The 14,611-nt window shown below is 46.9% G+C and overlaps 1 protein-coding gene and 1 long non-coding RNA gene across 3 annotated transcripts; one reads left to right on the forward strand and one right to left on the reverse strand.

Annotated features, from left to right (window-relative positions):
* Nucleotides 1-102: 102 nt before the first annotated feature.
* LOC135290741 (uncharacterized) lies at nucleotides 103-2,641 on the reverse strand. Its single transcript, XR_010353518.1, has 3 exons — nucleotides 2,571-2,641; nucleotides 1,311-1,416; nucleotides 103-240 (listed from the first exon to the last, which is right to left on the reverse strand). It is a non-coding gene; the product is annotated as an uncharacterized LOC135290741 (long non-coding RNA).
* A 498-nt stretch (nucleotides 2,642-3,139) lies between these two features.
* Nucleotides 3,140-12,280, forward strand: LOC135289606 (cyclin-dependent kinase 4 inhibitor B-like). 2 transcript variants are annotated; one of them, XM_064403346.1, is made up of 2 exons: nucleotides 3,140-3,494; nucleotides 10,971-12,280. In XM_064403346.1, exons 1-2 carry the CDS (start codon nucleotides 3,231-3,233, stop codon nucleotides 11,265-11,267), a joined length of 561 nt encoding a protein of 186 aa, XP_064259416.1. In that variant the 5' UTR covers nucleotides 3,140-3,230; the 3' UTR covers nucleotides 11,268-12,280. The 2 variants fall into 2 exon arrangements, with proteins under 2 accessions (XP_064259416.1, XP_064259417.1); XM_064403347.1 differs by lacking the exon at nucleotides 3,140-3,494 and adding an exon at nucleotides 8,389-8,636.
* The last annotated feature ends 2,331 nt before the right edge of the window (nucleotides 12,281-14,611 follow it).

Consider the following 14,611-nt stretch of genomic DNA (forward strand, 5'->3'; position numbering starts at 1 on the left):
CAAGCCCCCGGAGCGGTGTGCTTGAGGGAGCGCACAGGCAGCAGCGGGACGGGCGGCGAGGCAGGAACGGCGCTCCCAGCCGCTGCGAGACGAGCGGTAGACCCTGCCTCCCTCCCTGGAACCCAAGTGGGGTTTGCTCGCACGTCCTGCACCTCAGGGGCTGAGAAAGGGAAGCCAGGCGAAGCAGAGACAGAGTTCAGGTCTCGTACCCCAGCGCTAAACAGCACTTTGCAGAGCTACCTGTAGAAAAGGTGAAAAATACTTATCTTGGTTTTGCATTCCTACTGAGCATCCAACCCCTAGGTATCTCATATAGAAACATGAAAAGTAATGTATATACCTTTTTTGTAACATGTTGGAATATGTTATTTATTATAATGTGATTTCATCCAATGCCTGCTTTATAATTACTTCATATGTGTTGTCATGCTATAAAATAGTTAGTTATGTCGTTCATGTATATAATGCATCTATGTAATATCTGTACAAAATATACATGTTATACATATAGAACACATACATAAAACATTAGGATTATACATCAACGAGATATATTTGACTATGCGTTATTTTTATATGTAATTTGCTTTGTTGTTTAATTGTGCTTCTTGGTTTGATTATAATGAAATTATATGTCTATAAAACACATACAAAACATTTCTCTTTAGTCTATATTCACACTTTTTCATTATAAGAATGCCTAAAACATATATTTTATAAATATAAAATATAAATATATTTTCTATAAATAGAAAACATGTAACATTATAATAATAACACATAATATGTGATTATAACACCTTATTAATTTGCACTGCACTCTGCCCTAGAACGTGGCACAGCTGAACCAAGGACAACACTGGGGATGTAGCAGTTAAGTGCCTGCATCCCATGCCTGTGGGAACCAGAATGGAGCTGCGATCAGAAGTGGAGATGGGGGAAAGCTAGAGCCTGACCATATTCCGTACAGAACAGTAAGGTTCTATTAAACTGCACTTCCATCCTCAATTGGAACAGTATTCCTGTTTTAAATTGTCATTTTCTCCAAGAACCAGATTTTATTTCAATTTTTGACCATTTCCATTAAGGCTTATGAAACTACAGCAACAAAACTAGTAGTATTATATTACTACTGTTGTTATCTGTAAAGTTGGCAGGGAAATAACAAAATTTGCTAGGCTGACTGCACCAAATAAGCAGAGTATGCCCTCAAAACTCAGCAAGAGTAAATACCTAATTGTTATAAATCTGCCTCACAGAGTAGGTCCGGAACCCCTTCCCAGGACAGACCCATGGTGGGGACTACTCACTCCATGGAAGGATGGGGATCACCGGCGAGGTCCCTCTTGGCTGCGGGAGCTTCCACAGGCACCTTTTCTTCTGGCAGCAGCAGCGGCTCCAGGGCTTGCAGTCCTCCTTGAAAAGAAGAATAGTAACAGTTAACGACAAAGAGCAGCAGCAGTACACTTTATCAAGAAAGCCCTAAAAGCATTTTTTTTTAAGGTGGCAGATTACTCGCAATTTTTATTTTTAATATTGCGCTGTAACCGGGTACATGTACACGCTTCTGCAGCGCGGTTTGCACCCTGCGCACGACGAGCCCCGGATCGGCCATGCATTCAGCGTTGGTGGGTATTCGGTTTCTATTGCCAGAGCTGTCGGTCCATCCTCTCACCACTGCTCCGGCACCTGCACCCCACAGCCAGGTAGGCATTCATTTCTCTGAATTTTGCCTTGCCGGTCGGCAGGCAGTAGTCATCGCAGGGGAGAAGAGGAGATAAAAATAAAGGGGGAGGGGGAAAAAAAAAAGCTTCTCTCGAAAGGTGCTTTCATTTCGAAATGGCCGATTTTGCTCATCCAGTTTCCCAGGCTTGAAATCGGACTTGAAAAGAAACCATTACAGGCTTTTCCTTATCAGCGTGTTGTTAGGGTTACTCCGTGCCGAGGCAGGAGAAACCTTCTGTTGACATTTCGATTTTTTGCACATCCGAGAGAAGGAGGTGTTTGTTGTGGAGGGCTGTTGCACACGCTGGTGTTCGCCATCCCTGCCAGGCACTGCCACTCTGCGTCCCCACCCGGCGCCTTTCCCGCGGCTCCCCGCCGTCCCGGAGCTGCCCCGATCCCTCTCCCGGCCGCCTTCAGCCGTGACCATCCGAGCCGGGCCCTGCCGCGCCCGGGCAGGGGGAAGATGCACCGGCAGAAATGACGCTCTCCCTGCCCAGCGCTCTTCTCACGGCTCGCACGGAAGTACCCCGCACCCGGGGGGGCGGCAGCGCAGGCAGAAGGACCCTTGGGATGGGGAGTGGGACCGGAGTCCCCCCCTCCACCGCCCAGGGCGGCAGAGCTGGCTCAGCACCGGCTGCCGCGGGTCTCGACAGCTCACCCGTGCTTCCTGGAGCCGGGTGGGCAGGGGAGCGCCAGCAGGTGGGCTGGGGCTCCTGAGCGACCCTCCGCTGCTGCCCCCACCCCCGCTCCAAAACCTCGCCCTTCAAAAGGAAAGCCAAGAGGTCCGACCCGCGGAGCACGGCCGCGGAGAAGGCCCGGGGGCTGGGCGGGGAGCCGTTCATTACCCGTTTCGGTGGCCGGCGCGGGGAAATAGAGATCCTCTTTTCTTTTCTCTCCCCCCTCCCGGCGCCCCCCCTCCCCCGCTTCGCTACGCAAGGCTCCCGCGTCGCGTTCAAATGGCCATGTGACAAGGAAATAGCTGCTGGCCCGGGCCAGCGCTGGCCCGCGCTTTCGAAGCGGCAGCGATCCGCTAGCCCGCTCTCCGGAGCGCCAGCGCGGCGCCCCGAGCCGCCGCAGGCCCCCTCTCCCGTCGGGGTTTTCCCGGGGGCACTGCGCTCCGGGAACAACCGAACAGCAAGAAAGAAACCCAAACGGAGCGGGAGGCGGTGTGTCTGGAGGGACAGAGCGGGGGGAGGGCAAGGAGATGTCGTCAAGGCTTTATTTGAAAGCCTCGGAGCGCCCTGCGATTGGCCGGTCCCTACGCCCGTCTGGTGGCGGTGCTCTTCCCCGGCGATCTTCCCCCTCCCCATCCCCCGCGGCCAACCTTCCTTCGCCCGCTTTTCGAGGCGGGAGCCATCATCGTGGGAGGAGTTTAGAGGGGGGTGTAGGGGAGGGATGGGGAGCGGAGCGAGTGTAAAGTGAAATGGGGAGTCGAAATTAGTTAAACGGAAAAGAAAAAAAAAAATAACAAAAAAAAAAGAGAGAAAGAAAATCTTCTCCAATGAATGGAGGGTGAGAGGGCCGATTCACCGGTGGGGCCCCGCTGGGGAGGTATTTGTAGCATGACGCGCCCGCGGCTTCCCCGCACCCATGACCCCGCGGATAAGGTGCACCATCCACTTTCGTCGCGCCCGCAGCCTGCCCCGGGCCTGGGCGCTGGGCTGGCGCATCCTCCGCCGCTTTTTCGGGGCGCTGGGGCGGCGCTGGCCGCGGCGCCTTGCCCTGCAGCTGGTCCTGCGGCGGAGGCGGCGCGGGAGCCCCCGGGCCAGGTAGGAGAGCGGGAGCGGGGCCGCTCGGGCAGCGCGGGCGGCGGTGGCAGCGCCGCGGGGACCCCTCCGCGCCGCATGCTCGGGTGGCACCGGGCAGCACCTTAGCTTTCTGCAGGCGGGGTGCTTCTGTGAGGTGGTTTTTTGTTGTTGTTGGTTTTTGGTTTTGGTTGTTTTTTTTTTTTAACGCAGCAGAAATTGTTCGGTTCTTGAAGTTACTGTAGCTTATTTCTGCCTTGCCTCCCACTTTTTGAGACGTTTTCTGTGTAGTTTGTTAAGAAAATATAAACCCACCACCCCTTCCCATCCTTTTCAGACAGTTTCTTGCAAACAAGGAACATAGCTATTGCTCTGAAGAGGGAAAATGGCCACTGTTTCTCGACCGTGAATTGCTTTCCACTCTTGTAAACGACAGTGAAATACAGTGGCCTACTTTTCTTTCCCTTGCTGTTACAAAAATATGGGAAATAAGGGTCAGAGCGGCCGAGCAGCGTCAGAAAGAGTAGTAAAAATACACTCGTATTTTAGGACCTTGAGAGACATCCGAGGCTCGGGCAGTTTTAGAGACTTTTTCCTTACTGCAGAGTGCAAAATCGGATTGATGTGACATTGATTATCACGCAATAATAATTAGACATCCAGTGAAGCTAAAGAAAATATTAATTTTGCTGAGAACGTGAGGATTGTTCTGCAAAATCCTCATAGAAAGTTATTAGAGCATTCCACAACCTCCTTTAATACAGAGCACAGCCTGGAAAGAACAGAGGTGGAAGAAAAGTTTTTTTGAAATATTTGCCTCAAATTTACTTCAAAAACAGAGACCATTTATTTTATACATGTATAAATGAATGCATTAAATTTTTAACCCTTCAAGCTATAGGACTCAGGTGTGGAGATAAAGTAATTCAGAGTTTCCCAGCTCCACTCTCTGTTTAGATTGCTTCCAATGCTATTTGAATAAAAAGTGTGGGGCCATACCCACAGACACACACACACATAAAAAACTTATGCATATATCTATAAAGATATAAATCAGAAAATATAGACAGTTTTCCTTGTTCCCTTCAAATTGCATCTTTTTTTTTTTTTTTTGCATTTGTAGTAGGCCTCATTTCTTCGTTCTACACTAAATGGGGGAAAAAGAAACTATAAACTCTGTCTGACATGAAAAGTATGAATCTCAAATGCAAACATAAGTATGAGGGTGCTAATTACCTCAAAGTAAACTCTCTGTAGCAAGGACAAAATCCCTCACGGATCCGAAAGTGTGGCTATTATTTTCTCACTCTATTTCCACACTTGCCATAAATAATGCTACTTTTTTATTCTCTTCCCCTGAGCTTTTAATCGGGGAAAATAAGTTTTTCTAAAATGCCAGTTAGCTCTAGACTGCAAATCGCATTTTGAAGACCCTGGGATGGAGTGAGATATGTGTGTGTGTTAAATTTAATTTAAAAAAATAAACCCACAAAACGAAACCAAAAAACCCTACAAAAAATACAGTATCTAGGGATAGTTTTGTAACTGTCTCGGGTAACACATAACGGAGGTGTGGCTGCCCCATCTCTAGAAGTGTTTGAGATCAGGCTGGATGAGGCAGGGCAGTGGGGTGGGATTTTAAGTATTATCTCTGATGTCCTTTCCAACCCTAAACAATCTCTGATTGTAAGATATACTCTGTGAAGTATTTATTTATTATTACCACAGTTTCTCTGAGTTATGCTTGAGCTTTTGGGTGCGGTTTAGTGTTGGCTTTGTTTGTTTAAGATATTTTTTCGATCATTTTTAAGTTCAGTAGAAACCCCCATGGCACAACTTCTGAACGACTAAAATTAAGGTGACAGATTTTCCTGGTTTTAACCAGTATGTGTAATCAGGATAAATATCTTTACTAATATTCTGACATTTTAAACCGAAGAGAAGAATGATAAATTATTTCTGTAAATGGGTATTGCATCATTTTTAGTGTAACTCGGAACAACTGTTTCCCCCACTCCCCTTAGATATAAACCAGGTTACTTCTATGCAACCTCTCCACTGCACCTCCTACCCCTGCCTCCCTTGTCTGCTTTTTACCTATTTACAAGCCAGGAAATCCCAATATTATGTTCTTTATAATTTGTCTCTGTAGTATTTAATTAACCGCTGAACCTATTATCCAAATACTCGTTAGATACAATTTAAATATTTCTTTTTGTTGTTGTTTTTGTAAAGGGTAATACTTGCTAAGCCTTAAACAGGGCATAAGATGGCTGCTTTTTTAACTGCAAGTTACCTCTTCCGTCCTTTATGCTCTTATCAAAACATCTCAGAACAATTTGCAGGACTGCTGTACTGTAGTGTTAAAATGGATCTGTTTTCAGTGTCAAAGATCTGTATGGTTGAATAATCATTCTAAAATGCAATAAGAGCAGAAATGTAGGATAAGGACACTGCTTAACATGATTTTTTAATTTTTTTTTTTTACTCCCTCTCTTATCTTAACTCTTTACTTTTTTTATACTCTTAACATAATTCTTTTTTTTTAACTGAAGAGATATTTTTAATGAAATTATCTTTGCAGTAAGGTTTGCTGGGGGGGAAATGTTGATTCCCCTCCCTCCCCTGAGATACAAGTGCAATACAAGGTTCTTTCTCAAAACACACTAGCATAGGCTGCGTTATTATTACTCAAACTTCAGATATTACTCTGTATTGTTATGTTTTGATTAATTTGAGGTCCTTTGTTGGTACTAGAATTGTATAATATAAGATTTGTCTTTAGAGGGGGAAGAAATCACATTATTTCAATCATGTAATTGAAAATGTTGTGAGTTAAAAATGTTCTAGTATTTTGATACATGATTTGGAGGGTCAGTAATGTTGGGACATAATAATGGGACAATATTTGTTGTTTTACACTATTTACACTTTTAACATAATATAGTGGAGATGGAGATGAAGATACAGACAGGCTCTCTGATTTGAAGTGACATATTTATTTGCAAATATATTGACGTGTCAGTGTGCATCTTTTTTTTTCTTCACAGGATTAACTAGGTTGGAAAAGACCTTTAAGGTCATTGAGTCCCACTTATTTTTATGCTTTTATACTCAGTAAAAGATATGTATTCCTATATTTATACATACATTTATGCATAAAATCCATGATCAATAATACTATTTCACAAAAAACAAGGCTAGGCAGTGATACCTGCAACACTGCCACGCATCACTACGGATTTGAAGTTTTAAGATACCTGACAGACATAATTAACGAGGTTTTCTCCTTGGATTTATCTCTGTGTGGCTATCATTAATGTCAGAGAGCACAAGAAGAACTGGAAGGTACTTTGCCTTTTGTGTGGGGGATCATATTACTTTCTTAGACTTCACAGACTTTCAAAAATCCACTCTTTTAAACACTATTTATTAATTTTAAATTTTTATTTATTTGTTTGTTTGAAATTTCCTGTCTGCCCTGAGCACTGCTTTGCACCATGCGTGGTAGAAAAAACACGATGTGGTGGGAGTTCACCACCAGTCCCTGGCAAGCAAGGGTCTCGCCTCAAATTTTGGACCCCGATCTTGCAATGCCACTTGCCCCAGAAACTTTGCAAGGGAGGCTCCGAAAGCCACTAAACGAAGACACTTTAGTGAACCTCTGACTTGTCTATTCAGGGATAAATCTGTGTTTATTTCTCCTCGTCCGAGGATGTCTCTCGGATAATAGCAAATACAGACATAAAGTGCCCGTGTTTCTCTTTTAGCTATGCAGAGCTCTTCGGGGGGTTGTATCTGCACAGCGGGTACTTCTGCGGCGTCGCACCGGTCTCCTGCAAATAAAAAACAAAAAGGAGTTTAGGGAACTGACATGGTTGGGGGGGGGGGGGGGGAGACAAAAAAAAAGGACAACAAAACCCTGAAAAACTCCCCTATTCCCCCTGCCTCTTACAAAGTCTGCCTTTGTAAGAGGCAGGAACTTCGAGGTGGCAGAATAAAAACTTCAGGTCGTGGGTGCCGACCACCCGCTCCCACTGGACGGCCGCGGGGGGGTCTCTTGGGGCGGGGGCGTGTGTCACAGGCGCTCATCTGGGCCTGCAGCGGGGAGAGGCTCGGCGCAAAGCCAAGGGGAGGAGCCAGACGCTTGGATTTTGAGGATCTTCATGGCTGCAAGGCGAGATTCTTCTGCCTAGCCTCCGGCTGCGCAGCTGGATCTGCACCTTACCCTGGCGGGCTCTCGCCGCGGTTTTCCTGTTCCCGGGAGGCTCTGGCAGGGCCCGGCTGAAGCCATCCCCTTCCCTCCGCTGCCATTAGGTTGGTCGCAGAGTTGCTGCGGGCACGGCTCCCTTCCTCATCCGGTGCGCCAGCTCTCGGCAGGCACAGGACGGAGGGACGGACCCCCGACCCACCGCTCGGATGGGCTCGGCCAGGGCAGGGCCCCCTTTTGAGACAGAAACCAGAGCCATCACTCGCACAGAGTCCCTCTCTGTTCCGGGAAAGTTCAGGTCCGTCGTCCCTTCGTCATGTCTTGGACCCGCCTGCCTCAGATACCCGGGTGGCGCATCCCACCTGCCCCGGCCGAGGCAGCTGCCCTGGAAGCTGTTCGCCCGTGGCTCTGCGCCCGCTCCCCTGCCTTCCCAACCCGCCCCGACAGGCGAAGGGGATGGGGGCGCAAGGCCGCCGCCCCCATCCCCTCTCCCCGGTGAGAGGAAAACCCCGCAAGAACCGCCCGTGCTTGAGGTGAAACCGGGCTGCCCTCCGAGGTGCCGTGCTTGAGGAGCGGGCTGCCGCCGTGCCGGCGCCCCTCGCCCCGCGCGGGTTTTACCTCAGCCGCTGGCAGCCGGGAGAGCGGACACGGCAGCGCCGCTCGGCTGGAGAAGGGCCGGAGCGGGGAGGGGCAGGAGGGGCTGCGGGGGGGCCGCTGCCCCCGGGGAAGGAGGAGCTGTGTCGCAGCGACAGGCGCGATCGCAGCCAGAGGAGAGGGAAAGGCAGCCGCGAGCGTGAGGCTCAGGTCGGCCGGGGGCGATGGAGGGGTCCCCCCGGAGCGACGGCGACCGCCTGTGCAGCGCCGCCGCCCGCGGGGACTGCGAAGAGGTGAGGAGGCTGCTGCATGCAGGCGTGGATCCCAACGGGACCAACGCCTTTGGGAGAACCCCGCTCCAGGTACAGAGTGCGCTGGGTGGGGGGCCAGGGGGGAAACTGTGCTCTGACACGTCGGCGGGGAAGGGTGGGCATTCGTGTTTAGAATGAGTTTTTATTGTTGTGATCGGAACTGCACTCCAGCCGCAGCTGTCTGAGTTCAAATGTGCCCTTTACTTTTTGCTAAGTCCAGCAGTCCTGTAAGCACAAGATGGAGATTAGTGGAAAACGGCTGGCAGCAAACGAATTTTTCTAGAAGGTACTCTAAAGGAGAAGTTGGACTGCAAAATCCGCTTCCAGACAACCTGCCCAGATAGGTTTGGGGAATGATCTGCACTTCAAGCAAATGTCTTGATTTTTTAAATATAGCCCGAACAGACCTATATTTAGGTATAAATATATATAGACCGAAAAAGACCTATATTTAGGTCTTTTTTTTTTCCCAGGGAAATCGAAGTAGGGTGTCTTCCTAGTATATTCCTGAACAAAGAGCTAAGAAACTGTGCTGATAAAAATTGTAACTTGAAACTAGGTATGTATTAGTAGTCACCTCTTTTTTTCTTTTAGTAGCAGTAATTTTAACATTCTCTATCCCTCAATAGTGGCAGTATTTATTGATAGATGTTAGAAGTATCAGTATGCAGAGTTGCTTTCCAGGCAGTTATGGAATTTTAAATATATTATATTAATCGACATACTTAAGTAGACACTTTTTAAATGTTCGTTGAACGATTAATATATTGTGATTTAAATTAGAGTTTTGTAGAAGATTTTCGAGTTGTTTTTTAAAGAAATGCATTTGATGATTCATCTAATGTTCAGCTAAGCTGAACAGCTATTTTGGTGCTTGCACTTTACATGAAAATGAAATATTTTTCTGAAGTGTATTACCGAAAATGGCTCTCAAAAAGTTATTAGTTTTATTTCCGTTTTGTGTTCAAATTGCAGATGAAAAGAATCTCCAAACACTTATGAATTATTTTTCCTTTCCCCATTTCAGACTAAGTTCTCTTTCTCTTGTCAACAACTTGCAAAATGGCTGACACTCGAATACCCTCTTTTTCTTTCTGGAAAAGATTAATATCTGGAATTTAGATATTATGACATTCATAAGTATTATCACACTTGTACTATAAACAAACCCAACTATTTTAAGTGGACAAACCAAAGTCCCGAGACAGAAATTGATAGAAAAACCTATTGTCTTAAGATATTTTTCAAAGTATTAAGTCACAGTTTACGGTGGTTAAAATTTCACTGAAAGTGACAGGGACAGTAAGGGAAATAAAACCCCATGTACAAATTTATTTTGGTTTTTGGTTGACTGGGATTTTTCTGTGGGTTTTGTTCAGTTGAGTATGATCAAATATTGCCAAAAGTTTCTGCTACTGGCAGAAAAGCAGACTGTCATTAGGAATTTGCCATTTAGACATTATCATTTGGAATTTTCCATCAGTTAAGTTTTGTGCATTGCTTGTGAGTGCTCAGCAGCTGCTCTCACACCTCTGAAAAGAAGACAGAGATGAGAGAGAGAAAAAAAAAGACAAAAGACAAAAGAAAAAATATCTTGGTCCGAAACTCAGGGGAGGAGGGAAATAGAAATATCCACACCGAATGCCAAAAGGAGCCACACTTAGCTGCGTTGTCCCATTGCTGTGCTAATGTTGATAAATCGGTAATGCATTCTAAGTGACAGCAACCTTAATGCAAGATCCCTCCGGTCCTTTGCTGCCACAAAACACATGGTGTGTGTATATATAGCATACAAATATTTACAAACTCTTCATATGTCTAAATATATTTGATATGTTTTTAATATATGTGTATGTCTAAATATGTTAGTAATATAAATACAAGCACTATTTATTATATAATTACATAAAGGGTGTCTGTATTGTGTGTATATCTGTACACACACAGCTGGTCTGTATCTGCATATAAACGTGTTAATATGCATATATCAACATAATATGCATATAAACGCGTTAATATAAATATGTGCTTACACACACACCACAAATACCATTTTTACCATGGTGTATACAAATTATATAAATGTGAAGCACAACACACACATGTGTTGTACCTAGTCTGGAAACAAGTAGCTAATATTTTTAATTTGTCACCTAATCACAGACTGTCTCGAGTGGGAAGGGATCCGTACGGATAATCGCAAACGGCCGTCACAATGTATGCAGGCCACCACCACTAGAAGCAGCCGAGACAGCAGAACCACCCCCCAAAGAGGGGCCGCGGGTGCGGCCGCCGCCGGCCCCGGTGTCCCCGGCCTGTGCGCGGAGGCGGGTCCCGGCGCGGCCCGAGCTCTGCGGCGGGCGCTGACGCTGTCTCTCCCCGCAGGTGATGATGCTGGGCAGCCCGCGGGTGGCCGAGCTGCTGCTGCGGCACGGAGCCGACCCCAACCGCGCCGACCCGCGCACCGGCTGCCTCCCGGCGCACGATGCGGCCCGCGCCGGCTTTCTGGAGACGCTGGCGGCGCTGCACCGCGCCGGGGCGCGCCTCGACCTCCGCGACGGCCGCGGCCGCCTGCCCCTCGACGTGGCGGCGGGGGGCCCGCACGGGGCCGTGGGGCGCTACCTGCGCGACCCTCCGCCCCTTCCAGGAGCCGGGGGCGCAGCCGAGAGGGCTGCGCGCTGACCCGGCCCCGGCTTGTCCCCGCGTCCCCGGCAGCCCACCTCCCCCGCGAGCATCCCCGCCGCCCAGTCACCAGCGAGCCGCCGCGGATGGCGCTGCCGATGTCCGTCTGCTGGGAAGGGCGCTTCTCTGTCCCGCTATCGCCAGGGCCCCTCCCGTGAGTCCCGGCCACTCCGGCTCCCGCTTCTGCGAGAAGACACGTGCCGAGGTTTTCTCTGTTTCCTGAGAAAAAGAGGAAAAAAATCCGAAACACAATCAAGACTAGAGCTCCTGCTTCCCCGTCTCGTGATCTCCGGCGGGCAGAGCACAAGCGCCAGACGGCTCTTTTGTACTCTAGTGGGAAAAAAAAATAATAAAAAAAAAAAAATATATATATATATTAAATGTTCACCTTTTCCTCTTTTTTATTTACAATAAAGCTGCTTAGCAAAGTGAGAACGCTATGTTTCCCTTACTGGCTTGCTCACTGCCCTGCAAAGCTTTCTATTTTAGTTATTCTTTGAGACTCTTTTATGTTGCACTCCAAAACAGTGAACACTTTAGCCATATCACTCATAAATTTAATTAATCCCCAGAGCTTCTTCCCTCACCAGCCCACTCAACATACAGTTTTAACACCAAGATGTAACAGTGATTGAATGCTAAAAATTTTAATGCTGATCAGACTTACAATTTGGGAACTACAAACATTTTGTGTAGCTGTATTTATGGAAATTTGTGTGAGAAAACAATTGGCAGTCAATTAGTTACTGCAAAGTTTTTTGCATTTGGAGATCCTATTTGCACAGAAGGTACAGACAACGAGCTTCTTATTTTTAAGACAGCTTTCTGGGTCTCTAAACCAGATACTTGGAAACAACAACAAATGACCGAGTTTTGTTATAAATCTGGATTTTCCCACACTTTTTGGTTTCTGTTTTCTGTTTTTCCTGTGTAATTTCTATCATCTACCCGATGTTCATATCACTTATGTGTGATTAAATACCTGCTATAATTCAGTAATAAAACACGAAAAAGATTGGCTTAAAAATAATTTGCTCCTCATGTTTGAGTATTTAATGGCTCTGCATGCAGCACTACTTAGTTGGGTGGTGTCATTTATTTCAACTTTGTTCGTTGCTTTCAGTGTTTGTGTGTGTGTCTGCATAAGTAAATATGGATACACACAGCACAACCACACTGGTCAGATACCAGGACTTTTTGTAGATGTGCATTATTTAAGCACACACATACACAGAGTTTAAAATAGCCAGATCCTTTATTTCTTAGCTCTTTGGGGGCATAAATGGAGAGCGAGCCCCATCACGGAGGGTATTTGGTGTCTGGGAGCAAACTCATCTGGGGCAGGGTGGGTGGGACGAGTCGGGCCCAATGATGCTGGTGGCTCCCTCTCCAGCTCAGAATAGCCTGTAATTCTGAGAAGGAGCTTTTCGTTTTCTCTCCCGACCCTCCAGGCGTGCAGGAGCCGAGTTCAGCCTCTCGAGCTGGGGCCCGAGGACGGCGCTTGGCACAGCTCGGCTGGCGCGGCGGCAGCGCCTGCATTCCCACATCACCCATCCCAGCCTCTGGGCTCGCTGTCCCCGTCCCTGCCGCCGGCCCTCCTGCCTGCAGGCTGCCCATCCCGTGGGAAGGAGGACCAGAGCTCCGGGAAGTCCCCTCCGAAACACGGCAGGGGGAGTGGCATTCACACCGGGATGCCCACGGGGTTTTCACCAGCCTCTCCTCACTCGGGGAAGCTGTGCCAAAAGAGTGTTACCTTCCCAGAGGCTTTGGCCTCAGAGCTGCCAAAGACCAAAACTTCCTTGGGAAGTTGTCTGAAGAGGATGGAAAGTTCTAGGCATGGAGTTATGTATGGTGATTTCAGAGGTGGTGAAAATGTGGTTCATTCTTTGGACAAGGAGCCAGTAGTGCTGTGAGTACAAAATCCACATCTCAATTGCATGAAAGTGCCAGCATCTGAATAATTTGACAAGATATTTTTAAATTGTGGTGTCCTTTGTCAAACTTTAATAAAATACCTTCAGGTATTAGAAAAACAGAGTTTACTAGTACACACTACAAAAAATTACTCTTTTAGAACATGATTCCCAAGCTTTGAAACAGGCAACATCCCCTCCAAATTCACCCAGGTTTATTGTGTCTAAGGGTCCACAGGCTTTAAATTCTGTGTTCAAAGTCTTTGAAATTTTCAGGAAAAACAGGAAAAATAAAAACTGTTTTAGAAAAGGAAGTCATCATCCCACCATCCCACACTCTGAAACAAAGGTGTGGAAATTCATTGCCTACTTACGCAGAAAATAAGCCTCACGTACTCTAAATCTCAGGAAAAAATGGAAATGCTCAGTGAGCTTACAGAAGCAAGGATGTGAAGATGGAAAAGGCAAGGCAAAGTACCAAGTGCTGGAGAGGAAACCTCTGAAGACATTTGTGTCTTTTAAGTGCCCTATTGGGGAAATCACTCATAGGGAGGAGATGGTACAGCTAGTGTTCTATTTTTATTATTGTTTAATCAGATTTCAACCAATCCTAAACTGACACTCACTGAAGTAATGTCTTTTTTTTTCTCTCTCTCTTATTTTTTTCCCCAAACTCACAGAAAAAAAAGAGGCAGAAGTAGTTTAAAATACAGTATGAACAGAAGAGAGAACATTTTTTTTTATTTGTGGAAATGTCCCCAGAGGACCAGTATCTTCACTTTCCTGTCTCTTACTATGTATTTGTAAGCACCTTTATGCTGTTGGCAGAAACAGTTGCAAACAAACTGTTTCTGGGCTGAAAAAAGTCCAAGAAGGTATAGTGAAAGGAGAGGTGGTCCTTAGGAGTTGAAAAATAAGAATCTTGTAACTAAAGGCATCAGGCTGCCTCCCAGAAACGTACACAGAAGACTGCCACTGAATCTGGCATTACTCTTGTTATTGAGAGTTAGTTCAGAATTGAGAGTGGGCTGCGAGAACCCCTGTTTACACCTACAGCTTCAGGCAAATAAGGACCAAGGGGACAAAACATCTAGGGTTTAGCTAGACCATCAGCAGAGGTCATGGTATTAGACATAGCCTACTTCCTACAACTGAAGGTAGCTTTTGCTGCCATTGATGTAACAAAAAACCCAAAACAAACAAACAAACAAACACACACTCCAAACCAAAACCACCACCAACAAAACAAGCAAAAACCAACCACCACAAACAACAAACGAAAAACCTCACTAGCAGGAGGAAACCTGCAGCCCTGCCTGCTGACCCTGCCTGCGCGAAGTGCCGTACAAGCCACCGTACCCGCTGCGGGCCGCCGCTTTCCTACAGCCCTCCTCTAATCACACCGCCGCTCCACGGAGGAAAACCCCGCCC

Source organism: Passer domesticus, chromosome Z (genome assembly GCF_036417665.1).
Source record: "Passer domesticus isolate bPasDom1 chromosome Z, bPasDom1.hap1, whole genome shotgun sequence".
NCBI classification, from domain to species: Eukaryota; Metazoa; Chordata; class Aves; order Passeriformes; family Passeridae; genus Passer; species Passer domesticus.

Excerpts from the sequence above, each read along its gene's own strand:
- LOC135289606 (XM_064403346.1), top strand. The coding sequence starts at position 3,231 with ATGGAGGGTGAGAGGGCCGATTCACCGGTGGGGCCCCGCTGGGGAGGT. Across the intron at positions 3,495-10,970 it reads CGCGGGAGCCCCCGGGCCAG|GTGATGATGCTGGGCAGCCC; the intron begins GTAGGAGAGCGG and ends CTCTCCCCGCAG.